Below are 27,943 nucleotides of genomic sequence, written 5' to 3'. Positions count from 1 at the left end.
GAGGAGAAGAAAAAGAAAAGACATCGAAATAGATTAAAAGTCTAGTTACTAAAGGAATTTTCTTCCACATGTGGAATAAGTAACCAAGAACAAGAATAGGGGCCTGCCCTTTTTATTTCATTTTCAAGTTTATAAGAAAACATTTTACATCTCTCCAATTTTGGACCTCTTAGGGTCTTCAGAAAATCATTTTCTGAGCAGTCGTAAAGAACTGGCAACAACATAACACTGATTTTAAGCACTCTAAATACAGGAAAGAGGACTAGAGTAACACAAAGCCAAAAGTTAGGTTTTAGCCAGCCCCGGGAAGCCACGCGTCTTCAGGAAGTGAGGCTGCTCAAAATATAGTGTATTTACTTTGCTGCCGCTACTAGCTCTCATCCTAGTCCTTGAGTTCTGATTGACTTCTTTTTCCTTTGTACCCTACATCAAGGGATCCATGGGGGTGGAGGGGCAGAGGAGAGGTAGTGTGAAAAGGTAGCTAGTAGTCCTCCCCAACACTCTGGAGATGGCTCAGAGCAATCTTAGAAGCCAAAGAAGTCGTAACAGTGTAATTTTCCTAACTGCCATTTCTTGAACACCTTATATATCAGATGCTGTACTGGGTACTGGCTATTCTTTGTGAGCTTATGTAGACCATCTCTCAGTAGATTTAAATAGGTTTCCATGAGATTTGAACTCTATAGACACCATGTATAATGGATTGGTGCTCTAACCGATAACTTAAAGATCTCACAGCTTGCAGGCCTCCTGTCAGCTTTTGAGAGTCCAGCCGGGCTTCATCTTAGATAAAATTGTGAGTAGTCATGACAGATATCAGGCCTTTACTCCCTGCTTCCCCACCTCTGGGTTAGAGTAATTATCTAGTATGCATTTGTTAATGGCTAGGTTACCTATCTTGACAGTTCTCTGTAAGAGTTGGCGCTCTGTCAACGTCCTGTCCCGTCGCCAGCGTCTGTTCCTGTCTGGAGGTGCGCCCTCTTAGTATCCTCCAGGTTACCTGTTCTCTGACTCCCAAGCCAAATCAAACAAAAATATGTGATCTCCTCCACAGCATTCTTGTTGACAGCAGGTCTGCCATGGGAACCTCTATTCCTGAATTAAGGAATTGCACCAGAATCATCTCCATGCTGACTGTCTGCGAACCCGTGCTGCTAAGTGCTTATCCTCCCATGTTGTTTGGTTTGGGCTAAGGATCCATAACTTTGGCATTTCGCTCTCAAATATCAAATAATGTATTTCAAATCCCAGTGTTCTCCTGTTGTATTAAGATTTTTTTCATTTATCTGACTAGCTGTCTTGTAGTGATATAAAATTTCTTTATCCCCTAGGGAAAAGTTAACCATCGGATGCCGCCAGCTGGTTGAGATGGAACATACCATGCAACAGTGCAACGCCTCCGTCTATACGGAGGCCAAAAACAGGGGATGGTGTGGAGACATGCTCAACTATAGAACCTAAGTGCTGATTTTGTAACTTAGAAGGAACTGCATCTGTCTTCAAGAACAACAGAGTAGCTTTCAACCTTTTGTGCCAAACCCGGGAGACTTGCAAGAAATGTCTCAAATGTCAATGTCTCATAGGCACAAAAAGATGATTGCCTATTACCGACAGTCACATTGAGGTTCTAATGCATCCATTGTGGGATAAACTGTGAACTCAACTCGTCTGAAGTTGACTTTACTTCCCTACCTCTACTCCTAATACTGAGCCAGTGTGTCTAAGGAAAGGAGAGCCATCTTTTTGGTCATCTTAGGGCAAGAGCCACTGCGGCATCTGAGGAAGGCCCAGGACACAGTGTTAGCGTCTCTCTCAACAATAAATATGGGTTTGTGACCAGAGACGTTTCCAAACCTCAAGAAAGAATTAGGACATGACCATGCTCACCATATTCCACAAGAGAAATCTTACCCTGGGCTATTTTATGATCAAACTGTCTTCCATGTAGACCTGGTGAAGTAATACGTATCCCTTCCACTTCCCCCAAGGTAAGGGAAGTAGAATTTTGACTTCAGCTCCAACTTGCTACAGTGGCCTCTTTTCTTCCCTGGCCTTGTCACTTTTCAATGCATTTCTCATGGGAAAAACAGGGAGACCCCTCTGCTCAGTGTCCTCGTAAATGTGAAACAGCATGGATTTATCAGGTAGCAGTGGCTGGTGTTTGCCCCTGGCTAAACCAAGTGTTTAACTGACTTCTTATTTAGTTATACCGTAAGTTGGAAATCCTTGTTTACTAAAGTGTATTATGCTTTTGTTAATACATTAGATTAAATCTAATTTGGTATTCTATTATAAATGTTAATTTATTTTTTTAAAAAAGCAGTGAATTATTTTTAGTGATTTTGCTTTTCATTTTACTTCCAAATTTTGTTTCTAAACTGCATACAGGTATGATTATAAAAGTGAACCTCCAATGAAAGAGAACTATGCAGGATGCTCACTAGCAGGAAGAAGGATCCGATGAGCTTTGTTTGCTTAGAAAGCCACACCTCCTCCTGGGGCTCAAAGTGCCCTCAGGGGTATGAGCCTGGGTAGGAGAAGCTGCCAGAGCATCTCTGCTGTCTGCCTCTTTCCTTTTCCTCCCTGAGGAGCCAAGAAAGCATCCCCTCCCCCTATCAAAGATTTCTTCAGACTTTTATCCCTCAGCTGCTTCTAGTTGTTATTGAGTTTTGCTCTGCTTTGTTTTTGTTGCTGTTGTTGTTGTTTTGGTCGCAGCTTGCAGGATCTTAGTTCCCTGACTAGGGATTGAACGGCGGGCCACTGCAGTGAAAGCGCAGAGTCCTTAACCACTGGACCGCCAGGGAGCTCCCTGCTGTGCTTCATTACCTCCCTTTTCCTCTCTTTTTAGGAAATTTCTTTTCACTCCTATCATCTGAATACTTATACGTATTTCACCCTATGCGTGTGGATTTTAATTTTATCCTAATCTATGTGTCTTTCACTTTGTTAATTTGTCACTTTTCAACCTTTTTTAAATATTTATTTTGATATGTGAAAATGTTTTTTAACTTTCTAGTCTTATTTTTATCTTTAGAAGACATTCTTTAAAATTTTTTTAGTGTTTGTTTCTTTGAAATGTCAGGGTTTTTTTGGGTTTTTTTCTTCTTTTTGTTGCCTTCTTTTCTTATCTTAAACTTTAATTTATACTTTTTTTCTAACAGTCCAGTGTGGGAGTTGAGGGATCCCTTTCCTCCCATCCCCTGCTCTTTCTTTTCTGGGTCTCCCCTCTGGATTGGAGTAACTCAGTTGACATAAGGATCATAAGCCCCACCTTGATAAGTTTGTTTTCATGGGAAATGATCATATCTTTAGAACTTCAGGTTTTAAAATCTCCATTCAGTATACATAGCTATTATATTTTGGGCAGAAGCTTCATAAGCATGCCATGAACCAGAAGGGACTGATGGGAAAGGTCCCATGAGGACAAGGGCTGTCTACATAAAGTCTTGCCTTAGTGAGGAGCTGGTGATAACTTCCTGAGAAGCATCCCTGAGGATTATGACAGCAAAGTTCCTGGAACCATTTTACACTAGCCTTTTCCAGCTTACTTCCACGAGATAGTCCATTTCCTTCTGGAAAGGACCAGGGAGGGTCCTCTGGCTTGGCCAGGCCACAGCTCTTCCAGCATTCTGAGCCAAAGAAAAGTTGGCTAAAGACTTAGAGTCTGTTGTGCCCTACTGGGTCCTCCTGTTAGGACCTGCAGTGGGCAGTTGGGACTGCACAGATTGGAACTTCATAGATGGATTAATTTCACTTTCCTGTCATTGCCTTTGCCTGTCATATGAAAGACAGGGGACACAAGACAAACCTGAAAACTTTATTTCCTTGATCTTTTAGCCATCATCTTAAAACATAAGTCCTTTCACCCTTTCAGGGTTGATCCACAATTATTTAGTGTCGTGGTCTCCCTTAAGAACCTAGCTCTCATTGTTCATACTCCTGATGTGACATCTCCCCAAGCCCACCTATCTATTGGAGCCTTTTAGCTCCCTACCATGTGCGTTGGGATGAAGTTACCTTTTTCTTCTTAGAGGGAATGTACCTCACTATTGAATAATGAAATGCATCTTCCACTTAGGAAGTGCTGCCACCCATACTCCTTTTCTGATTTAGATTGGACTGACAGTCCAGTCTCCCTCCCAGTTGGTGGCTCTTTAAGCCATTTTGCCAACAAACAACAGAAAACCCCACTCCAGTGAAAATAAGCAACTCCATGAGCTTGAGCAGAATTTACAGCTATGAACCTAGAAGGTAAGGCAATATAAGACACTCAAATCTCAGCTACCAACATGGCTCAGTGTTCCTAACTACAAACCAAATTCAATATCCTAGCCTTCACAACTCTATTGTAGACTAATGGTTATCGGCTGAACTACATTAACTCAGTACATAACCCTTGCATGGCCAGTGGGGATGAACGGTTCCCTGAAGTGATTTCTAGTCAGGTAAAACATTGACATGTCCTAGACTTTTTTAAAAAGGCTTTTCCTTTAAAGGTTTGGTTAAGCTAGAAAGACAAAACTTTTTCAAGTGTAAGACTGTAGTTTTGAGTTTTGTCAAACACAATCCCATAATCACCAGCACACTCAAGTAATGAGTTCCATTGCCCCTCGAGATTCCCTTGTGCCCCTTTGTAGGCAACTCCCATCCCCATCTCAGAAAGCCATCGATGTGTCTGCTAGCCATGTAGCTCTCTTTCCCAGAATGCTACGCAAATGGAGGCTTTTGAAGCCGTCTTTTCACTTAGCATGATGCTTCTGAGGGTCCATCCGTGTTGTTTTATCAATAAGGACTTCGCTTTTTATTCCTGAGCAGTATTCCATTGTACTGATGCACCCTTCCGTTCATTCACCAGTTGGAAGGATATTTGAATTTTCAGTTTTCGGTGATTATGAATAAAGCTGCTATATTCATACACAGGTTTCTGTAAGAACACGTTTTCATTTCACTTGGATAAATACCTAGGAATGGGATTACTGTGTCATAGGATATTTAACTTTATAAAACACTGTCAAACTTCTTCCAAACTGACCTTACAATTTTGTAATTCCTCCAGCAATTTGAGAGCTCCAGTTGTCATTTTGCTTCTTACATTTTCCTAATGATCTGACAGTAAGCATGTTTTCATGTTATTATTAGACTCCATTTATCTTCTTTGGTGGAGTGTCTTGTTCCAAACCTTTTGCCCATTTGAAAACTGGATTGTTTTATTGAGCTTAGAGAGCTCTGGATGCAAATCCCTTATCAGATGTTTTCTTTCAAGCCTGTACCTTTTAAGGACTTGGCACCACTTTTGGTTAAGATAGAGACAACACTTGCATAATGCAGAAGGTATATCTTACTATCATGATTTGAGAGTAGCCTTAATGGATAGCTGGCCCTGTTAATTATTGATTGGATGACCACCATTACATTTGATAGATGCCTTCAAACTTGGCAACTCTTATTCTTAACTTGCAGGACAGTTCAGTTCATCTCTTAAGAGGTTTCAGTCTCTCACTCACTGAAGTTTGGTATTCTGTGTGCCTTTTTCCAGGCTAAAATTGTATTAGTCCTGTTGTTCTCTCTGAGCAAATGTGTAGCCATCTATTCTTGTATTTCCACAAGATATCAACCCTGTATATACTCAGCTTAATAACTGAGCTTTTGCTTCTCACCCTTATTCAAACCCCCAATAGAGCACTGAGCTCCTAACAGTGAAGCCTAAGTACTTTATTGGCCATTGTGCTAGTAACAAGTAAGTTAAAGAACCCATGATATGCACTTGAGTACATCCCTCTCTTTATGTACTCTACTTACTGCTCAATGTATCATTATCATTTTTAAGACTCTTAAGAAACTTCTGGTCTTATTAAGAAAACTGATGCTTCACAGTAATTGCTTTTTAACCTTCAGATAATTTATTTAATAGGTCTCCTGTTAACAGGACCAAATTTGTGGCTTGGCCTTACTAAGTATTTGAGATTGATATATTCGATTCATATATTGGTATTTCCTCCTCTTTTTTCACTCAGTTAATTTACCCTGTATCTTAAGTCTCAATGAGAGACTCTTCAAATCCTTTTTTGAAACAAGTAGGTTACAAAAAATTGACTAATACTATAGAGACCGTGTTTTCTGTGACTCAGCCTTCTAAAGGCAACTCTGGAATTACAGTAATGTCCTAGAGGGACTTTCTCCGTTGCCTACTTCAGTTTTAAGTTAAGAATTCTGAGATCTGGAGGGATTATAGGGTGTACACCTAATATATTAAGCACTAATTATATTCCCAAATCCAGGTCTTTTCCTAAAATATGATTATGTAAGGAATTCTAAAACAGTGAAAATGGTAAAGTATTTAAGACATACTAGAAGCCAAAAATCAAAACCCTATCCTTGAAAATCACAATAAAAGAATTTATTGTGATTTATGCTTGAGTATAATCGTTTTGTTAATTCAAACAGGTATTTTATAGTTTTGCTACTCTTTTTAGGGATCTAGTCTAGTATGTTTCGTGCGTTATTACTATTGATTACAAGAGTGGTTATTACCAATATCATTTCTAAACTATTCCAAAACCCATACTGGTTTAAAAAAAAAATTCTTTAATTTATGCTGAGGCTATGCTATTTTCTCCTTGCCTCAAAAAAAAAAAAAAAATTACCTTTTAAATGTGGATAAACAGAACTGGTCACTGAGCACTATCTTTTTCTTTATGAAACCTTCTTATATTCAAAACATACTTAAAGAATATAATTTTAGCTACCAAACTACCTGTTTGGCATCAATGGTAATAGAGGTAAACTTTGACCCAAAGTATTCCCACATATTATTGCATTAAGCATGTTACATAGGAATTGAGAAGTGATTTCAAGGATTTTACACTGACTCCCCCCACTAAAATTTTATTTCCTTGTGCTAAATAAATAGAACATATACAGATCTATTTTAAAAATATTCATCATATTAGGCAAATTCAAATCTGCCAACCCAGTTTTAGTCCAGAACCAAACCAGTGATAGTCAGGAACTACACAGCTACCAGGCGAACTGATTTCCTTTCTTGTTGGTTCTCTCTGTGGGATAGATGAGTGAAATAATAAGGGGTCAAAGTCCCAGTGGAACATTTGTAAAAAAATACCTAATTTTCTTCTCACCCAGGTTAGCCAGTGGATAGTCATGTTGTCCCAGTTGGCTCATTAGATTCCTGTGTGCCTCTTTTTGTCTTCCCAGAGAAAACAAAACCAAACAAAACCAAAAAACCCCCTTTACATCAGTCCTTATTTCAGATGTAAGATGCCAGTTAACTATTTTCCCACAAATACCTTAAGCTCATTTTTACTGAAAAAAAAAAAATTTTCCCCCCAAAACTTTTAGTAATGAATGAGTACACAACAACATTTGGATAGTAATCCCAAGGTGCAAGGATTTCCTGCAAAGTACCTTTAATATGTTTGCATCAGCAGCAAGCATTAGGATGTTCTAATTTTGGCACCGTAAGTTATATGTGTAGCATTACACATTAGATACCAAGTCACCACCCCAACCAGTATTTATCCATATGAATAGGAAAACTGAACAAAAACATAGTTCTGATAAAGGCTGCATTCATAAACCCAATACAGTTTAAGGTAATTTTTTTTTTTTTTTACAATCAAGGGCTGCCATTTAGGATTGTTTTTTTAATGATAAATAAAAAATAGGAATTATTTAGAAGATAAAATACTTCACTGTTCTTTACTGTTATTAATATAATATTGAGTGTTTTGCTATATAAAATATACTCCCAAGAAGTCAAAGTATTTAAAAACAGTGTATCAAATAAAAATCACAGCCATGTTACTGTTCAGCAACTCCATTCCAATAAACATTGGTATTGCATTCTCAACAACAACAAAAAAACAAACAAAAAAAAATTGTAGCTGAGGCAAGAGCTCTCTGAAGCTTGCATTCTGGGCGTATAAAACACCTCACTGCATACTTTTAAGACTGCCACTCTGCTTCAGTTAATTTGAACCTGCCACATTTTACTTCAACAGGTAAAGCACTCTGCTGAGAATACAAAAAGTTATAAAAAGGCCATCATAAAAGATTAAACCTCGGTAGGCATGTAAGCTTTCTTTTAACAAAAACAAAAATAGTCATTGTCATCTAGTTAAATAAGTCTCTTTGTTATAGAGTGTTCCAGTTATTGAAAAAGGGCCTTTAAAAAACCCAACTGCCTATATCTTAAAACCCTACCTCTCTTGCCCCATAATACACATTTGAGGGAAGAGTCATATAATGTGCAAATTGGCAAACAAATGTGGAGGAGAGGGGACTTCTTGAAATGATGTGCCCAATCAATTCTTGGTTTATTCTTTTACAATATCAACTTCCAAAAAAGTAAAATAACCAAAGTAGCCCTAAAAATACACAAAACAGACCTTCATCTTTGCATTCCTTTCCCAATAAACACAAAAAGTATGTACAGCATGTTTAATAATATGCAATATGCAAAAGCTTTGTGTTGCTGTTAGCAACATCTATACCCACCCACCCTCCTTATTCACAAGTGTACCTCTACCTAACACAATTACATCACTAAGCCTGTTAGTTTGAAAGGGTCTTCAATTTGTTAAAACTGGAAAATCTTGGTATAGGGGCTCCACTCATTTGACTCAAGGTTATAGACTTCCACCGTATTCAGAAATTCATTGCCATCAAATCCTCCCACTGCATAAATGGTGTTCCCTACAGTTGTAATCCCAGCATTGCTCCTTGGTGAAGTCATGTTTCCCATCATCTTCCATTCATTTCTAGTTGGATCATACATCTCCACACAACTGATGGCATGAGAACCATCAAAGCCACCACCTACAAACAGTTTTCCTAAAAGAGAAAAGAGACAAGATTAATCTAGAGAGGCTAAGAAAGAAACCCTTAAATCGGTCTTTTGCTAAAACAGTGGTTCTTGGTAGAAAAGCCTGTTCGTTCTGTCAGAAAGTATGTATTGAATGCCTACCAATGTGGCAAGCACTCCCTAGAAGCTGGGGATACAAATGGAATAGAATTGAAAAGAACCTGTTTGTATGTGTAAGTCAGGCAATTTAAAGGAAGGGAGGCACCATCTAACTACAGTGCAATTCTCACAACAATTCTATGTGGTTGTTTCTATTACTGCCATTTCACAGATGAAGAAATGATGAATAAAGAAGTTGGACAACTTGCCTAGAGATGCAACCAGTAAGTGGCAAACCAGAGTAGTTCTGTGCACTGGAAGTTTTGTTATTAGTCCAGTGCGTAAGAACTAAGATTCAAAATAAGTTACAGGAAAGCAGGTTTCAGATACCTGAACATTTTCTAGGGCTCTCCAACTATATAAAATGATTTTGGCATGGAAATTTCTTCTTGGAAACAGACTGAACTATGACTATTTTCAATTATACATGCAGGGCAGTTAATAGTTAAATTATTTTCAGACAAAATGTTAGCATTAAATATTCTCTGGCGCTTAAGGAAAAACCTTGTTAGGGATTCTCGAATTCATTATTTTCTCATCTGATTGTCACTTAGCCTACCTGCATCCATGTACTTACCCATAAAAGAACCGACAAGGCTCATAGTAGGCCAGAGGTTGCAGGCCAGTAGGCTACTTACTGGCGTGCCTACACACTGAGGCTCTTGCCAGTTGAGCCACAAGCTTTGTTCTAAAAACAATTCTAACTGAATTCATTATTGTAATTATGTAATTCCATAAAATGGATGTGAAAAGAAAGCTGTGTCTATATATGATGATTTGGAAACACTTGTTAAAAATAATCTAAAAATTTTGCTTCCAATTAGGCATGGAGTAGACAATTAGAAAAGACTAGATTTAGATGATTTGCATTTCTTTTGTTTTACAAATCAAATTTTTAAAAATTCTTGCTCTAAAGAAACAAACTCAAATTCCAAGATGATGCATTATGAGTATGATCTATGGAAGAAGATGAATTAATATATTTATGTTGTATATCCAGTACTGAGTGATTAGAAAAGACATTTCTAAAAGACAAACCACCAATCCCCACTGCGTCAGAAGAGAAGGCTACTTCTGAATCCTTCATTACACAAGCGGATAGTTATCACTGCCATTCTCTTGGACTTTTAGAACAGACTCTTGCTACTGCCTACTCCTCAACTCTGCAAGTCCCAACACTCACCGCCGAGAACAGCCACTCCAGCTCCTCGCCTCGCCACATTCATGGATGCAATTAAAGTCCAGGTGTTATTTTCAGGATTATAACGTTCTACTGTGTTCAGACAATTCCAAGACTCTGCGCCTCCAATTATGTACAAATAACCACCAAGCTCACAGACTGCAGACTGGTGTCTACCTATAAAATCAAGTCAAACCAAAATTATTATTCTCTCTCCCAAAACTGTGTACTACACATGCCGTTGACTCAGAGGTCTTCAAAAAAAAAGAAATCAACTTACGGATGTTAAGAGGAGCACAGCTTGTCCATGACTTTGTTATAGGATCAAATACATCACAGTTTTTCAGTCCTTTTTGACCATATGGATCTGAGCCACCAACGATGTATAATTTCCCGTTCAGAGCACACACTCCTATGTGAGTATAAAATAAGGTTATAAATTGATAACTTAATTATCATACTTAAATACTGATGATCTCAGCAGAGAAGTATTACCTGCATTACAACGGTTAGTTCTCAATTCTGGAATAGGAGTCCAGTCATCTGTGTTTGGATCATACACCTCTCCACATCTCAGGTCATCTGAGTGGCCATTTGATCCACCGACCACATAGAGCTGGCCCTGTGCCAAAAGCGAGAGATGAGTATTTCCGCCATTCTCAAGTTCTTAGAAAAAGCTAAATGTGGGCTGCTTCTTCCTGCAATACAGTGCACTTACCATGAGTACGGCCATTTGAAATCGGGCTCTTGGTGTCCTCATGGGAGCAAGAAAGGACCAATGATCTGTATGTGGATCATAGCATTCAACTGTTCGAAGACACTCCTCTCTGTTATAGCCACCTGGTACAAGAACCACAAAGAGTTATGTTTAAAATATTAAACTGGACCAGGGTTTCTGGTCTAGAATGGTTTAAGTAATCTGTACAAATGAGAAAAAGAATCTTTGTCCACAAACTTAATAAGGCCACATTAGTTGATGTTTTAACTAAGTGCTTGTAATAGCTGAATGACAAAATTATGAGCGTAAGTAAATTGCTTAGTCTTGACTTGAAAATTAGGAGAGAACAATTACCCACTCCATGGTTTTTTAAGAATTAGAGATGGACATTAACTTGAAGGCTAGGCAATACTATAGTATTGACTTTTTATTTCTGTCTTCTTAGAATGTGGTAAAGCGGAATGCCACAGAAGAAGGCATATTAAACAAACCCTGTCTTCCAAAGTTTGCATGTCACAAGCAAGCATAAACGTCCACTTACAGAGGCTTAGCCAGTTGAAGGTTTCTGATAAGTCACTTATCCTTCTATTCTTACCTGCAGCTATGAGTTTGCCGTTCATCTCTGCTGTCCCCAGACCAGATCGTGCGTACTGCATAGGAGACATGGGCTTTTCTATTAACTCATCTGGTTGCATCTCAAAGCTTAAACTTTTAATGAGTTTTGGAGTACTTGTTGGTGAGCTCTGTGGGCTGTTTCGCCCATGAAGGAAAATGACACAGAAAATACCATCCAGCACAGCCAGGCACAAGTAAGTGTTATCTGTAAGCACAAGAGTTCCACGTTTAAAGATACAATTTTTATTAGTTTTGGTTGCTGTGTGATCCTGAATTGGACTCCAGATTCCAGACAGGGGATGACCTGCTACTCTTTTCCAAATTTAGTTGCTTCTGAGTTTTTTCCTCAATCAATTTAGAAGTATTATATGGTTCCACTTAAATCTCCTTCTTAGGGCTTCCCTGGTGGCGCAGTGGTTAAGAATCCGCCTGCCAACGCAGGGGACATGGGTCCGATCCCTGGTCCAGGAAGATCCCACATGCCGCGGAGCAACTAAGCCCGTGCGCCACAACTACTGAAGCCGGCGCGCCTAGAGCCTGTGCTCCTCAACAAGAGAAGCCACTGCAATGAGAAGCCTGCGCACCGCAACGAAGAGTAGCCCCCGCTGGACACAACTAGAGAAAGCCCGTGCACAGCAACAAAGACCCAACACAGCCCCCCAAAAATAAATAAAATAAATAAATTAAAAACAAACAAAAAACCTCCTTCTTAAAAAAGAAATAAATTGAAGGCAATCTGACAAGTGTAATACACTTACTTGAAGTCTTTTCCGAAGCAACGATTTTCCACTCGTGCTTAGGGCTTTGTATTGTAGCATTTGGAGAAGAGAGACATCCAATGGAACTGCTACTTATCTGCTTATGGCCATTCTCACGTGGTGGCTTTTTCTGCAAAATCAAAAGGCAGCTACAGAAACCTAGCCAAAGACCATACCTGGTGTACCTTTGCTCCTGAGCTATTCCACAACACTGAGAAAACCCTTAGTACCCTGCACTTATGCATGACATTTATAGCACACCTAGATTTAACACAAAACAACACTTTCTGACTGACACACATCACTGGCATTCTTCCATCTCCACTTAATAAGGAAACAACTACACCTACCCTGGTCAAGAAAAAGTTCAAGTTCAACAATTAAAAAAACATGTTGTGGGTCAAGTATCAGAATAGTCAAGGGAGGAAAAAATGGAACCTCCTCCTTCATAATCCACATAGTCTTTATATTAAGTATAGAATCTTCCAAAATGTTATAAATCTAAAACATCATGAATTAACTGAGAGAATACATTTAACCCACTATCTCCATGAAACTGTGAAACTTAACTAAATCATATGTACTGGTATCCTTCATATTAGCAGACATATATCCATCCAATCTCTCTGAAAGTTATTTTACAGGAAAAAAAGTGGCAATTACAAGAAATATTTACAAGTATATTTCTTTAGGATTACCTTAAAGGTATTATAGAGTGGTTTTCTAGACAAGTAAAACGACATCAAAACACAGAAGTAAAAATGGTAATCAGAAATTAATGAAGCAATAATACTAAAAGAACCAAACATTTTTAAAGGAATACACGAGAACATAAAAGAGGGAGAAATGGGCAAAGCTGCAAATTTTCAAATGGCTGTGAGAAGATTACATTGTGCCCTCGTGTATGAGTTCCCTTTGATGGTTTTCTTCCAATTACTTTAGCTCTTGACACTTCCAAAGGATATGATCACATGGCATTAGAAGAGTCAAGATTACCCTGGTAGGAACTGCCTGCTGAATGAATAGGTACCACCTTCAGTACCTGGCCAAGTTTGCTCATCCACTTATTTTGATCCCCAGGGCCACAGCCTCATGGGTAGATAGAATCTCTAATGGAAATTTCTGTTTCGAGTGGAAGAAAAAGGCCATGAAACAATAGAGAAAAAGATTTTGGTAGCTACTTGAAGCTGTGAAAAAACTATCAAGTTTGGTGTAAGCAATTCAGCAAATGTGGTCATAGCTTAAGTAGGCTATTTTGAGAAAAGGAGAATGTACCATGCTAATGGTTATGATTACATTCCATTTAGACATTTATTATATACCTAGGTATTATTAGGCACTTTATTCACACTGTCTCTTTTAATCCAGTAAGGGCAATATATCTCTCCATTTTATAGGTAAAAATACTGAAAATAAGAGAGAAAATATGCATTGCCTAAGGCAATGCAAGAAAAATAAGGATTAGGAATTCTGAGTTTAAAGCCACTCTTTCATGCTATGATAGTCTGTGTGTCCTGTGCCACTAGGAGTTACAAGGTACATAAAACCCTATCCCAATCTGTGGGAAGAAGGGATCCAAAGTAACACAAGTTGATGATGCTTGATTAAGAGCTTTTACCGTAGTAAGAAAACTGTTCTAATGTATGGCTTTAATTGAGAGAAAATCAAATGTGAAAAAAAAAGCACAGTAATAATGAAGACTACTTAGTGTTATGTAACTAACAAGCCTTATATAGAAATGCTGGTTAACTCTTTTATGTTCCTTCCAGAACATTTTCAAACCTAATTCTTTACTCTCCTTTATTTTCAAACTTTACCCTATCAACTCCTCCCACTCAGCCCACCCATTGGCCCACACTTTCTTTGCCTCTGACCTCCCCAAGGGGTGGTCCCTGGTAGCTCTTTCTTTTTCAGCCACCATCACTTCTCAAGCTAAGCGTTTCTTAACCTTAATGCTCTCTGGAAATTATACCCACTAAAGGTTACAAAGTGGCTTCCTAAAACCAATGTAGAAGAGATATCCCTAATCTTCTTTTACATGACCTCCCAGAGGATGATTGGACACAGTTAACAATCTAGTCCTCCTTCAAACTTTCTTCTCCTATGTTAGCTAGCTTGTACAACACAATTTGATTCCAGTGGTGCCTTCTCAACTTTTTCTCTTCCTGAAGCTTAGTGTGTTTCCTCATCCTTTTTACTTCATCATCTCTATTCATGGCACTTCCCTGGAATAAGTCACACAGGTCAGAATCGTACTCACCCTCAAATTCTTCGTTTCCTTAATTTTCCTAATCTAAACAATCACTAAGGACCTTTGTAACTATAAATGTCTAGAGTCCACCCTTTCCCCTTCTCGTCCTTAGATCAAGCCCCTCATCTTTTCACCTGAACTACTGCTTGTAATAGTCTACAAATTGGTCTCACAAGCTTTAATCTACCCTCTGTACCTGGTCATAAAAATAGAAGGGTTCGATGCATTTAGTAAAGTAAGACAAACAAACAAACAGACAAACCCCTCAAATCAGCTGGAATCCCATGACCCAGAGACTGCCACCTGATAGTTAACTATCTGTCTAAAATATGATGATGAACATATAGATCTCTGCTGTATGGAAATACCATAATTTAACCAATCCCCCTATTGTTGGACTCTTGCCCAGTTTTTCACTATTATTAAAGTTGTGAAATATATCTGTTCAGATCACTCTACTCCCTTGTCTAAAATTCTTTGAAAGTCCCACACTACTTGTAGAATAAAGTATGATCCCCGATCAGATGTTATTTACCTACTCTCCCCGTCATGTGACCTGCAATTCCAAGAGTATCAGCCTTTCACAGGTATCCTTTGCTATCTGACACACCTCTATCTGCTATGCAAACTCTTCCACATCCTCAGATGGCTCAAATGTTGCCTCCTTTGTGAAATTTCCCTAGTTTTTCTCCTTTTGGTTCCACCCTCCCCTTAATGTCTTCCGTAGGTAATTTGTATAAGTCTGTTCTGTTTTACCTACTCCTGTAACGTCCCGGAAGCAGAAACTTGTCTCTTACGCATTTTTGGGCCCTCTTACCTAACATCACGGCCTGCCACTTATCAGGCACTCAACCGCTGCTTGTTGAAAGAGTACTTTAAAAAACCATTAACTTACAGTTTAGAGATGTTTAGAGATAAGAGGGAAAATATCCTCAATGTTCAAAATGCACAAACATGAACAAAATTCTCAACTAACTCAGCCCCAAAAGCTTTTTGTGAAAATAAAAATATTCAGCCACTATTGACACAGAACACCTGATAGTATCACCATACACGTTATTTCTGAGTCTATCATTTACCTTCTAATTATTAAAGGAAAACACCCATTAACTTGGGTCGACTCAGCCTACTTTATAGTTATCCCTGACAAATACAATGTTAAGCTAAAGGCCAAACACAAAGAATACATATTGTATAACCATTTACATAAATTTCAAACACAGGCAAACTAATCTAATGCTTCAGAAGTTGGGATATAATGGCTTCCTTTGGGGTAGTGTAGGGCAGTGACTGGGAAGGGGGCAAGAGGAAGGCTTCCAGAATGCTAGAATTCTCTTCTTGACCCAGGTAGTGTTTAAACCAGTGGGTTCACTATGTGACATCTATGATTTGCATTCTTTTCTCTAATGTTATTTATCCATAAACTAAAAAAGTTTATACCTGAGATTTTTTTTAAAAAATTGGGTCTAACAGTCATTCCCATTACAAACAACTATTTTTTATAACCTGACCAAAATAACAAATAATTTCTATTTTGCTTCATCTTATTGGCCCTTTTTCTTACTACTTGTAAATCCTATTTGATTGAGAAAAAAATCTAAGTGGGGTTTCCTACTTTGTTCTCGTTAATTTCTTTCTATGTGGCAAAAATGGTAGTAATGGTATGAAAGGTATGCTTGTTTTCTCCCACAAATGTTTCTGTCCAGTTATACCAATGAAGTTCTTCCACTTTCCTTTATTAAAGGAAAATTTCAGTCTACTATAAAATGCTCTAAGCAAATTTTAACCTGAGGTTACCTCAGATGTGCAATGTATACCTGCACAAACTGAATGTGGTCATCATCACTGCCAAACACCTCAGCCTGTCCATCTAGTAGGTTCCCATCAAGCAGCTTGTGATCAGCTGAGTAGTACAAGGTTTGAACCTGCAAAACAGCAACAGAACACCCATGTGGCTACTGTCTCCACGGCTACTCCACTAGTATGCAGATCACACAAACGCCTCAAGGTAACCTCCAGTGTGCTTCTTGAGCTTCTTGACATCTTACTCTGGCAGGATCCCAAAGTAAAGAAAATACATGTCATGGTGGTAAAAATTTAAAAAACAAAAATAAGATACAGAATCTTCTAATACTGGCTGAAGAGTCCTTGGCTTGGTTGGCTTGAAAGAAATCTTCGTTTTTTCATAGCTTCTATGGTACAGCATTAAGAAAAAAAGGCACTAGTACAATATATAGGCTCTTAAAGAATATACATATTTATAATAAAATACTTGGTTTACACCTTTGAAGAGTAAGTGGTCTAATGTGCATAAACATATTTCTGTCCTGCGCAAGCAATGTCAAGAAAAACAGATAAAAAACAAGTGCAAAAATTCAAACAAGCTACAGAGACACCTCCCTTAACAGATGCAAACATATGGCTAATGCATCTGATTTTCAAGTGGGAAACCATATAGAATTTAAAAATCACCTGTTAGCCTTTTTAGAGCATAATGATAACTGTGTTTTTAAAGGCCTAACAGGTTTGGTAAGCCTTTAGTGAATCCGAAAGGCTTAAGTGGAGGGATAAACTCAAGGTCACTCCACTGTTCCATCTGCATGTTTAATTCCCACCATTTCTCCGTCAATTTTTTCTTGTGCACTTTTCAAAAAGTAGCCCAAGTTAAGTGAGTGACTATATGTATGAACAACACCATTGAAAAACACAAAGCTTTAAAGATAAGAATCCTGTAAAGGAGTAAACACCATTAAATCATCATCGTTCTCTGCCCACAGCGGATTTTTCTTAGGAGAACTGGGGCAGGACTGCTGCTTCTTTACGTGTCAATACACTTGAGGATTCTTCTTGTTTCTTCAGTCTTGGGTATCCTAGTTTTGTTAATAAACCTATGGGGAGATAAATCAATGGGGAGGAACAACCATTAGAAGCTTTTACCTACTTGTCAATTTAAAGCAAAAACCTGTGAAGAAAAATTAAGAATCTACAGAAAATTTCAGTACCACCTCCCATTTCTAAAGCAAATTACATGCTACTTTAAAGAAAGTTAACAGCACATAATAAGCAAAGAAATAAAAAAAGAAAAGCAGAAGACCAAACTGAACAGTTCATTCAGCTCACCTGGACACCCCCCCTGTTTCTCAGCTTAGGGGTACCTATAGCAAAATTTAAATTCTTTAGGGTCATGGTTATAAAATAAAAGTGAAAGGGAATCCTTCATGTTATAGCAAAATAATTTTTAATAATTGTTGAATCCCATTTACTTTAAAACTAACCTCTTCCATCAGCTCTTCCAGACTGTCTCCATTCTCCCAGATGCTACGCTGCACCCAGTTGATTACCTTTGTGTACAATTTGCCATTGCTGGGCAAGCAAACATTATCTTCAAGCATTACCTCCAACTAGAGTTGGGAAAAAACAAAGACACATGGATCAGTGTTGAGTCTCTAATTCTCAATTTCATAATAAAGCGGTCATAGATGCCCAACTGTACTCCATACGTTTACTCTAATTTTTACGGAAACCAGTAGCCAAAAAAAAAAGAGAAGAAAAAGAAAAGAAAGTAAACAAACTGGTAGGCAGAAAACCATTACACTGCTAAAAATAACCGTATGGTTTCAATGTATTGTCTTTTTCATAACCATTACTCACTTGCTTGAAACATGGAGAAAGATTACATTCCTGGAACTAAGTAGTATGTATCTCTTTATTTAACCTTTACATCTTTCATCTTTATAGATTTTACCTTTAGCCGTGGAAGTTTAAGAAACTCTTCCTCTTCTGAAATTTGTAACAAATGCTCCTGAATATAAGCATCAACCTTATTCAACAAACGGGAGTCTCCCATACAACTTGCAAAATTTCGGTAAGAGATGCAGCTGGTGACATCCATTCTAGATAGTAAATAATCCCCACAAACCTTGGAAAAGAAATACACGAGTGCCAACATTTACATACATTTTATTTAACAAATATTTAATACTCAGTGTGTAAGTGCTATGTGAATATATAAAGATTAACCAAAAATCACTGCCCTAGAACAAGTTTAACAGTAGGAAGAATACATGTATACAAACGATAAACATCAAAGAATGCCATTCAAATACATAGGATGTTTAAGGAAAAATGCAACAAACTTGAAATGCTATGAAAATGCACATGAAATGTTCAGACAAGTATTTCCAACTAGAATGATAGATAAGGCTTCATAAAGGCAGTAATCTGAATGGGGCTCTACAGGGGAGATGACGTTGAATGCACATAGGAACTAGGGAAGATGCTGCAACAATTTAGTTTGGCCAGAAAAAAAGATAAGACAATCAGGAAATAGTTTTGGAAGAATAACAACTATATTAGGGAGAGCCTGGAATTCTAACCTGAGGGACGCGTGCTATGACCACAAAAGGATTTTTAAGCAGAGTGAGGGGGTTAGCAAACTACTTCTCAAAGGGCCAGACAGTAAGTTTTTAGGCTTGTGGGCCATACTTTCTCACAACTACTCAACTCTGTCACGGCAGGTGGAAAGCAGCCATAGACCGTGTGTAAATGAAAGCTATGTTACAATAAGATGTTATAAAAACAGGCAGCTGGCCTCAGGCCTGCAGTTTTCTGACTCCCACATTAGAGGATTAAATGCCTTTTTCCCTGTAAATTATTAAGCACTTCTCAGTGGCATTAAATTCTAGAAAGAATACTTCTAAAGAACAACCGAGAAGTGTAGAAGAACGGAGAATTAAGGATATGAGTTATATGATTAACTGAGAAAATCAAGACTTACCCTGCCAGAGAAGACTATTGAAAGAGCAAGATTGTAGGTTGAATTATCTGAGAGGAAGTGTGACCCTGCTGTGTTACATTGGCTAAACAGTTAAAATTACATACATATTCGGTTCTCTAGGGGAAAAAAAGGGACATTTCCAAGTTCTTGAGTCCAACAGATGTCTTATAACAAATTGTACACACTAATCATATAAAATAAGACCCCCTAGTAACAGTACTCCTTGTATATTACTTCTGTTACTCTACCTGCTTTACTCGGTCCATCTTCAGCTTTTTTGCTGCAGAATAAACGTCTTTGACTAATTCCTTATCGGCTTTCAACCTATTAGAAAAAAGGTTCTTTATCATTTATCATACCAAGGCCTTGAAACACAGATACTTAATTTAAATAAATTTAGAGGGACTTGGAATTTCATTCCCTAGTTATATGATGTACTTCAGAGAACTTACTGAGCAGTGTAGGCATAATTCAACAAGACTTCCACAGCTTCCGGATTGAGATCATCAAACTTAACATGAGAAACTCGGTGAGGATCACTATCATTATTAAAGATTTCAAATAAATAGGGACTGCAGCAAGCCAGGACTGCTCTGTGAGCTAACATCTCATGGCCACAGACCTGCAAAGTGAGGAATTAACATTAGAAGCATTGTGGACTATGTATTTCTCTAGCTAATTACTACATCGTATCCTTCATTTTACATTTCTGGGTAAATCATTCTTTTTTAAACTTATTTCATTAAATGCCCCCTATGAAAAACAAAACAAGCCAATCCAAGAACATATGGTTTTTAGTAATGAAAGATCAATTCTGTAAGTTTCCAATTACGTTTTAAATACCTGAAGTCGAACATCACAGAACTGGCCACTTTTCCTCAGGGCATTTAATTTGGCAACAGAAGACTCAATGAAATTTTCGTCTTCAAACATTAAATATCCATTGGGAATCATTTTTCCTTATAATTTGGCTAAAGGGCAGAAAGAAAGCCAAGTTACTTTTACTTATGAATGGTGATTTTTATAACATTTTAAAGAGTAATGCAGTATCTTTAATTTTCAAATTTCATCCTATCAACAACACATAAAAATTTTATCATACAAAAACATTGCTAAAACACCACTGGCACTGAACGTCTAAGCCTTTGTACCCCTATACTTTGGTCCTAAGTCTTTTCAAGGATTCATACAGTAGTGTTATGGTGTCCCAGCAATTTTGGCCAGTTTTCTATTCCTATTAGTACACTCGTTGTGAAGGGGAAAAAAAATGTAAACCCAGCCCTGCCCAAACCCATATAACAAGCAACTGAAAAGTCTGGAAAGATGTGAAGTGGTCATCACATATAGATTCCTTGGTTGGGGCTGCAGTCATTCCTTTATTCATTGATATATAAGACTAACTTACATTCTGTTCCCTTTGCTCTACTCAATACTCTGTGATAACCTATGTGAGAAAAGAAGCTAAAAAAGAATCAATATATGTATAACTGTATATGTATATGTATATGTATAACTGAATCACTTTGCTGTACACCTGAAACTAACACAACATTGTAAATCAACTATACGCCAATAAAATAAAAATATTTTAAAAATTCTGTTCCCTTTGCAAGTTTCATATATTTTAAATTACTTATCTCATAAACATACAAGATAGAAATGTATGTTCTTCAAAAAATTTTCCATTTCACCGTTTCTTGTGAACAAGTGACTAATGGCTACACAAAATGCATCATTAAAAAGTGGTACTAGAAGATTTCAGTTTGAAGTAACTGATTCATTTAAGTTTAAAATAGTTTATAGAAAGGAAAAAATAGGAAAAAAATTTTTTCTACGAATATTACTGACTTCGCCTTTTAAAAATATTATCAAAGGCTGTTAGTGTACTTGGCACAGTCTTCAGAAAAAAAAAAATGTGTGCACTGGGCACTGACTATCCACTTACCTACTATACTGGTGAGAAATGTATTTCCGGGGTGTTTTAAATAATCCAAGGACAAAGGAAACTCAGCGCTTCGTTGAGGTATGAAGACAGGTGGCTGAAGTGAAGGCAGAGGTGTCTGAAGCTCTAATGGTGATTCCAAAACTATCAGGCTTGAAAATGATGTAATCAAGTCCTTTAAAGCTATAGACACGAACTTCTTCTGTGATAATCATGCATCATAATCTGTAATAATGACGATTGTTGGATATTCAGAATGCTCAAAGACTGCCATTGATCTAGGTAGATCAGATCATGCAAAGTCCTGATCTTGAAGACATTTTGAGGTAAATGGCACAATACAGAAAATAACACAAAATACAACTATACATAAGCATTTTCATTTAACCTGCAACCACTCAGGTGATTAAAAAAAATAAAATCCCTCCCCAGAAGGAGCTAGTAACTTTTACCATTTAAGTGAGATATACAAGCACAAAATTAGAGGAAAATATAAATATTGGTTAATTCTAATATTATTTACTATTAGAGTCCAACTAATATACAAACATGTGTTCTGTCTGTGTTTTTACCAGCCAGCAAGCAACCATCATTATTCCCCGACATGTATACAATGTTACAGTCAAACCAGATATACTGTTTCTCTGTACTTACCCACCTCTGTAACTTCAAAGTTTCCTTTTCTTGGAATACCCTTAACCCAACCTCTGCCCGCTGAAATCTTACCTCCAGAGCCCCTGCCAAATCCCTTCAGCTGAGTAGTTTCTCCCCATCCTCCACATACTGAACCCTCTCTGAAAGTGTGTATGTGTGATCTTCCAGCTGGTCTGTTCTGGCTTATCTTCCTTGATTCAAGGCCTCTTGAAGGCAGAGCCTCTGTTTTCTTTATCTTTGTATCCTTCCCATCTCCCCCCACCAAAACAACTAGCCTAGAAACCTGAATATAAAGATGAGTAATTTGTTGAAATGAACTAAATAAACAAAAAGGGAAATATTGATGTCTGTGCTCTGTATGATCATTTTTCTTATATACAGTAATAAACTACCAACAGAACAATTCTGGTTCAAATCAAATCTTGAGGGAAATCCCATTCAGTCCTCCCCCCATTTTCACATGTCATTAACTAAAAGTGTCAGAGTCAGATGGTACTTATTTTTTAATCATCTGAACTGCTCTTACACCACTAATTCAGCAAACCAGAACTAAGTAAGAAATTATTTGAAAGATGTGCATACTTTTTAAAATAGACATCTTCAAATTACCTGTATTTTCCTTATATATCAATCAAGCCCACAATTCTAAATCTAACAATTATGCTAATGTGAATGGTCCCTTACCCCAGAACCCACTTGAAGGCTAGTCCAGTTCCATTTCAACAAACTATTGTATTAAGAGCAACACATGCACAATCTGTATCCCGTATGCCTTCACTGGTTTCTCCATAGCTTAGGTTTTATTTCAAGGAAACCTGAGTATTCTGACTCAGGTTGGGACTACTGTCAATGCTTACTCCTGCAATGAAACTATTTCATACCTTTATGTAATATTGATTTCCTCTGCTCTACACTTGCATCCAGATTAGTTAATTCAGCTTTTCTTAACAAACCAGTTCTAACAAAACAAATGTTTTCCAAGTAACACACAATTCTATGTACAGAGAGAACACACTATCCAAAAGAAACCTTCAAACATTTTCAGCCAAGACCTAGCTCAAGTTGGGAAAATCTATGCAAGGGTGAAAGGGGGGGGGACCCCTCCATGCAAGTTATGTTGGATATGATTAAAATGTATGCCCTCTGAAAAACCAAAAACAAAGGGAGATTTATAAGTATTTTAAACTTTGACCAGTTTTATTCAGTATTTATTTGTAAACGAGCCTTGATCTTACCAAGAATAAAAATGGCATCTATATATTGACATACCTTGTTTTACTGCACTTCACTTTTTGTGCTTCACAAATACTACCTTTTTTTTTTTTTTTTTGCAAATTTAAAGTCTGTGGCAACCCTGAGTTGCCAGCTGATGGTCAGCATTTTTTAGCAATAAAGTATTTTTAAATTAAGGTATGTATGTTATTTTTAAAGACATAATGCTTTGGACATTTAATAGACTCCAGTAGAGTATAAACATAACTTTTATGTGCACTGAGAAACCAAAAAATTGGCGTGACTCGCTTTACCACAGTGGCCCAGAACCAAATTCACAGTATCTCTGTGGGTGTATTTGATAAATTGAAAGTTCTACCTTAAATTTATTTTGGAAAACAACAAGAACAACAAAAACCTGGATGGTTAAAATCACTTCAGTCCTTTGGGAGAAAATACTGGAGAATTTTTGGAGCAACTCTTGCCATACAAATTTGTACAATATTATTAGTTTTGCCACAGAGTGAGTGCTACTACATTAGTACTTGATGATTTTCTCGTACAGCAAGGTCTTAACATGAACCTAATCTCTAACGTCTGCTGATCCGTATAACCCTACTTGATTTTAAAAGCTAGCCCAAGTCCACTCGGCATTTAAGTTAATGCAACAAACTTTATTTAATTACCGTCCTCATATACTATATGCCCCTACTCTCACCCACCCCCAAGTTGGAGGAGGTCACCTCAACTTCTGCCTGCAAAACCATGTCTTTCAAAGTTCACATTCACTTTCACTAAAGTTAGTGTGGACAAATTGAGTTTTAAGCCATTCCAAAGAGTCATAGATCTCAGTTTGGTCTATGAAACTCAAGCTCAATAACTGATGGAATAAAAATGTGGGGAGAATTTTTTATCTTTGAAAAGCCAAACCAAAAGCCCCAACATCCCAGGCTTGCATAAAATTATAAAATTTAGAATTTTATTTGATATTTAAAAAACACATTCGACTAATCCACTTTTAAAATTAAAACTGAGATCAAATGCAATATATTCTGGCAAACAGTCTTCAGTTTCTTAATATGGCCAGTGCAAGAAAAGGGATACAGACGACTCATAAATGAGTAATTAAATTGCTTTAGTAAAACCCAGAAGTTCCCATGTTACCACAGCCCGCCAAAAGATCAGCTGAACCCAAATACAATTCAGTAAGCCTTATCAAGGAGCTGTAAAAAATGCAGGCACAATATGACCTGCCCCCAAATTCTTCTTGGGCCTTCAGTAAGAGCAAGATAAAATGTTATCAAACTTTCAAAGAATCCTTAAAACCTCAAGGCAAATTACAAGTATTATTTAAGTTTCAAGGCAATCTTTTGAGCGTAGCCAACTCACAAAATAGTAACTAACTCCATTTTTAAAGGACAGACTTTATAATACAAAGTAAGTCAATGAATCTTTTAAAAACCAGAAGTTATAGATTCCCAATGTCTGAAACGATCCATCTATATCAAAACTCACCAAACTCACTCCCTCACTCCATGCTTTTAACCTCATTGTTCTGTAATTCTTAGATCCCACAAACATGTACGGCTCCAAACATATGGCAGGCACAGTCTGGAATGGGATGCTCATGACACAATGGCGTTAACTCCACTCCCCAGCCTTGAACACTCCACAGACCAATCAGAAAGACAAACCAAGCAGCGAAAACAGTGCAAACAAAAGGGGAAAGAGGTATGAAAGCACACATATTCCAGAAACTGCAGCGATCTCTGTTTAAATAGACTGTAGTTTGCAGGATGCATATGGTAAACGGTAGGAGAGGAAGTAAAAGAGATCAACATTAAGGTTTAAACAGAGCAGAATTTTTAGCACAGAGGCATAGGACACTCGCAGAAATACAGGGGATGGTCTGGAGGAATGGGTAAAACATGGATGCAGGGAAATTATTTATAACCCTTGCTTATCCTAACTGGTAATAAGGATATTTTAGAGTAGATATGTGGCATCAGTATCAAAATTAGAATTCCAAAAAGCATAATAGAGACATTTTTAGTTTGCTGCATGCTTAAAGTTGGGAAGGAAAAGAGGAGTTTGCTTTGGGACATTATAAGGCTGAGGTACCTGTTGGGCATCCAGATTGATAGGAAAAGTGTAAGGATAGTGAGCGACGGATCGGTTTATAAATCATTTACAAGGCGGTAATTGAAGTTTACAAGTGAATATAATCATGTACTTTCTGTGGTTCTAACAAAAACTCAGAAATCCTCCCTTATTCATTAATTCCTCCGTTTACACTCTCTAGCACAAGGTAGGAGGCTCCCCAACCTTCTTGTAGATTTGACTATACGATCATACTGTTGAAAAGTCAATGAAATGATTTTTAGGGGTACTTCATCTTAATATCAATGATTAAGACAGTTCCCCAAAAGGAAAACATTTTACATTAAAAAAAAAAAAAAAAGGCAACACTTATCTGCAAAACACATTCGATTGCCACCTAAAATATCCTTCAATCAAGAAAAAAAAAACCCCACTCCAAAGTATTGGGGTGGCCAAAAAGTTCGTTCGGATTTTTCTGTACCTTCTTACAAGAAACACCCGTACGAGCTTTTCGGCCAGCCCAATAAGTAGCCAAAAAAGACACGAATTTAAAACTAAAACCAAAACCTGGAACACTTTGTTTTGGGGGGAAAAGCCAGAAAAACAGAACTACAAATTAAGATAATTAAGAAATTAATATTAACTAATGATAGAGATTTCATCTATTAGGAAAACACAGAGGAAAAACCATTCTGGGTCTCCTTTAGGTCAGTGATGTTAGTCCAGTTTTACCTCTCACTACCAAATTATAGACATTTGACGAGTAGCCTGCCAGCTGGTATTAAATTATAGTATTCTCAATCCAATTCTAAACAGTCAGCGTACACCTCATCTCCAGATATACAAAGAATAACTGCTCCTTCAGCATCTTTCAGACAGAAGTTTTGGCATGATTATGCTTAAAGCTACTCATCAGTATACTGTTACCCTTAAACAACCACCAGTGCTAGAATTATTAAAAGAAAATATTGTCTCTGATAGTCTAGTCCATGCTGTACTTGTTGAACTGTTTAGAGTAGTACTATGCTTACACGGTTGTTATTTACTACTAGACAGAAGATCACCACACGCAAGTTCTCAAAGAACAGCTTGACGCCAGGGTGTTCTAATCCTCTATGACTGACAACAGACATTAGGGAAACAAAAATAAACCCTTTAGGCCTCTGATTTCTACTTATCTAGTTTTTGAAACGTCAGCGGCCTCAAACAATAGATCTGTCTACTTTGTACTGGGGAAAAAGTATATCTATTTCTAAAGTATTTGTGGTTCAAGTTTCCCTACGGTCAATCCTCAATCTGATACTGCCTGCTACCTTCCTACCATCATGAGCTTACAACCAGAGTCCCTTTGCAAGATGCGCAGAAGGACGGAAAAAGAGCAAACCTCTCTGCCGATTTTCTTTGGCAAAAACAAAGTGGCGAGCGCCCCAGAGTGACTGGAGAGTCCTGCAGTCCCAGGCCTTCATCCCCGCGCGGCGGGGCGGGAGCCCACTCCGAAGGCTGGGAGGCAGAGCGCCCAGCGTCTGCACACCCCCGCCCGGGATTGGCCAGCCCCGCAGTCATTCAGCGCGACACGTCAGGGCAGCCGCTCCCTTCCTCCCTCCTCCCGCCCCCTTCTCCCCGCGCTTGGCAAGAAAAGCGGGCAACGTGGAGCGGGAACAAAGGACCCCGCGGCCCACGGCGATCAGGGGCGCGGTGCCACCCTACCCCAGGCCCGGGGTACCGATGGGGCCCTGGGCCAGCTCCCCGCCCACACTCGCCGGGTCCTGGGAAGGCTCATGGAAGAGAGTCCAGACCCCGGGCCGACCCCAACACTAGGCATCGGTTCCTGACAGCAGGAACGGAGATTCCCGCGCCCTCCTTCCGGGAGGTCATCCCTGGCCCGCGCGCGGCCTCTTGACCCAGGTCCCCGAGGACCCCTCGTGCAAAAACTTCTCGTTCCTCACGCCCTGCTTCCTCGACTCCAGCGCTCTCCGAGGCGGCCCGCGCCCGCCCTTGGCCGCTAACGCGATCCGGCAACCACAGCAGCACCGGGAGCGCGAGGGCCGCTCGGCTGCGGCTCCTCGCCCCCAGAGAGCGACGGCGACGGAGGCAGCGGCCGCGGCTTGGGGCGTCCTCCTCCCGGCACCCGGCACCGCTCCGCGCCTCACACCCTGACCCCAGCCGCCCGCGCCATCCCCCAGTTCGCAGTCTGGCTGCGCCCTCTTCCTCCTCCACCGTCGATGGGACCAGCGCGTATTACCTGGTTCATCTCTGAAGAGATGGAAAAACTCATCTCTGGAGCTTCAAAGGGGAGCAGGAGGAAGCGGGCGGGAATCGGCCCAACGGAAAGCGCCTCGAGGCCACCGAGGAGGGAGCGACCGAGCGGGGAGACGAGCGGACAGCCCGCGGAGGCTGCGAGGAAGGGGAGTGCACCGGAAATTCGCGGGGACTCGCTCGCTCGATCGCTGGCACAGCGGCGCTGAAGCCGCAGGCAGCGAAACTGTGCCCAGCAGCCCCGAGCTACCGACCTCCACGCGCGTCCCGGAGACACTGCCCCCGCCGCTGCCGCCAGCTAGCGCCTCACCCCTTCGCACGTCACCACGTGCGCCGCTGCCGTAGCCGCCGCCAACGCCTCCCCGACGCTTCCGGCTGGAAAGCGTCGGCAAATGAACGGCGAGCACAGCAATATAGCGCTCGAGGCCCCGCCCACCGCTGGCCCCGCCCCACCCACCCTTCTCCCCCGCCCTGTTTGGTTCGGTCCTGCGCAGCTCAAC

General features: G+C 39.1%; 2 protein-coding genes across 16 annotated transcripts in view; one reads left to right on the top strand and one right to left on the bottom strand.

Annotated features, from left to right (window-relative positions):
- SWT1 (SWT1 RNA endoribonuclease homolog) overlaps positions 1-7,661 on the top strand; it is a 106,899-nt gene extending 99,238 nt beyond the window's left edge. For 9 of the 10 annotated variants that reach the window (XM_082401517.1, XM_082401515.1, XM_082401514.1 and 6 more), the window contains one exon: positions 1,332-7,661. In XM_082401517.1, coding sequence (XP_082257643.1) covers positions 1,332-1,367 — 36 coding nt within the window. In that variant the 3' untranslated portion in view covers positions 1,368-7,661. The remainder of the gene's footprint in view (positions 1-1,331) is intronic. The other variant, XR_014247291.1, reaches the window with a different exon arrangement.
- A 648-nt stretch (positions 7,662-8,309) lies between these two features.
- On the bottom strand, positions 8,310-27,825 carry IVNS1ABP (influenza virus NS1A binding protein). 6 transcript variants are annotated; one of them, XM_082401758.1, is made up of 16 exons: positions 27,698-27,825; positions 27,430-27,581; positions 21,225-21,446; positions 20,123-20,250; positions 19,732-19,901; positions 19,528-19,603; positions 18,248-18,421; positions 17,778-17,903; positions 16,320-16,427; positions 12,252-12,381; positions 11,474-11,698; positions 10,879-11,000; positions 10,656-10,782; positions 10,441-10,572; positions 10,164-10,337; positions 8,310-8,850 (listed from the first exon to the last, which is right to left on the bottom strand). In XM_082401758.1, exons 4-16 carry the CDS (start codon positions 20,231-20,233, stop codon positions 8,597-8,599), a joined length of 1,929 nt encoding a protein of 642 aa, XP_082257884.1. In that variant the 5' UTR covers positions 20,234-20,250; positions 21,225-21,446; positions 27,430-27,581; positions 27,698-27,825; the 3' UTR covers positions 8,310-8,596. The 6 variants fall into 6 exon arrangements, with proteins under 6 accessions (XP_082257884.1, XP_082257885.1, XP_082257886.1 ...); XM_082401759.1 differs by lacking the exon at positions 27,430-27,581; XM_082401760.1 differs by lacking the exon at positions 27,430-27,581 and having other exon boundaries at positions 27,754-27,825.
- Between the last annotated feature and the right edge of the window lie 118 nt (positions 27,826-27,943).

The sequence above is a fragment of the Balaenoptera borealis genome, assembly GCF_965194805.1.
Source record: "Balaenoptera borealis genome assembly, chromosome: 1".
In the NCBI taxonomy this organism is placed as follows: Eukaryota; Metazoa; Chordata; class Mammalia; order Artiodactyla; family Balaenopteridae; genus Balaenoptera; species Balaenoptera borealis.
This window is presented reverse-complemented; position numbering and strand designations above follow the sequence as displayed.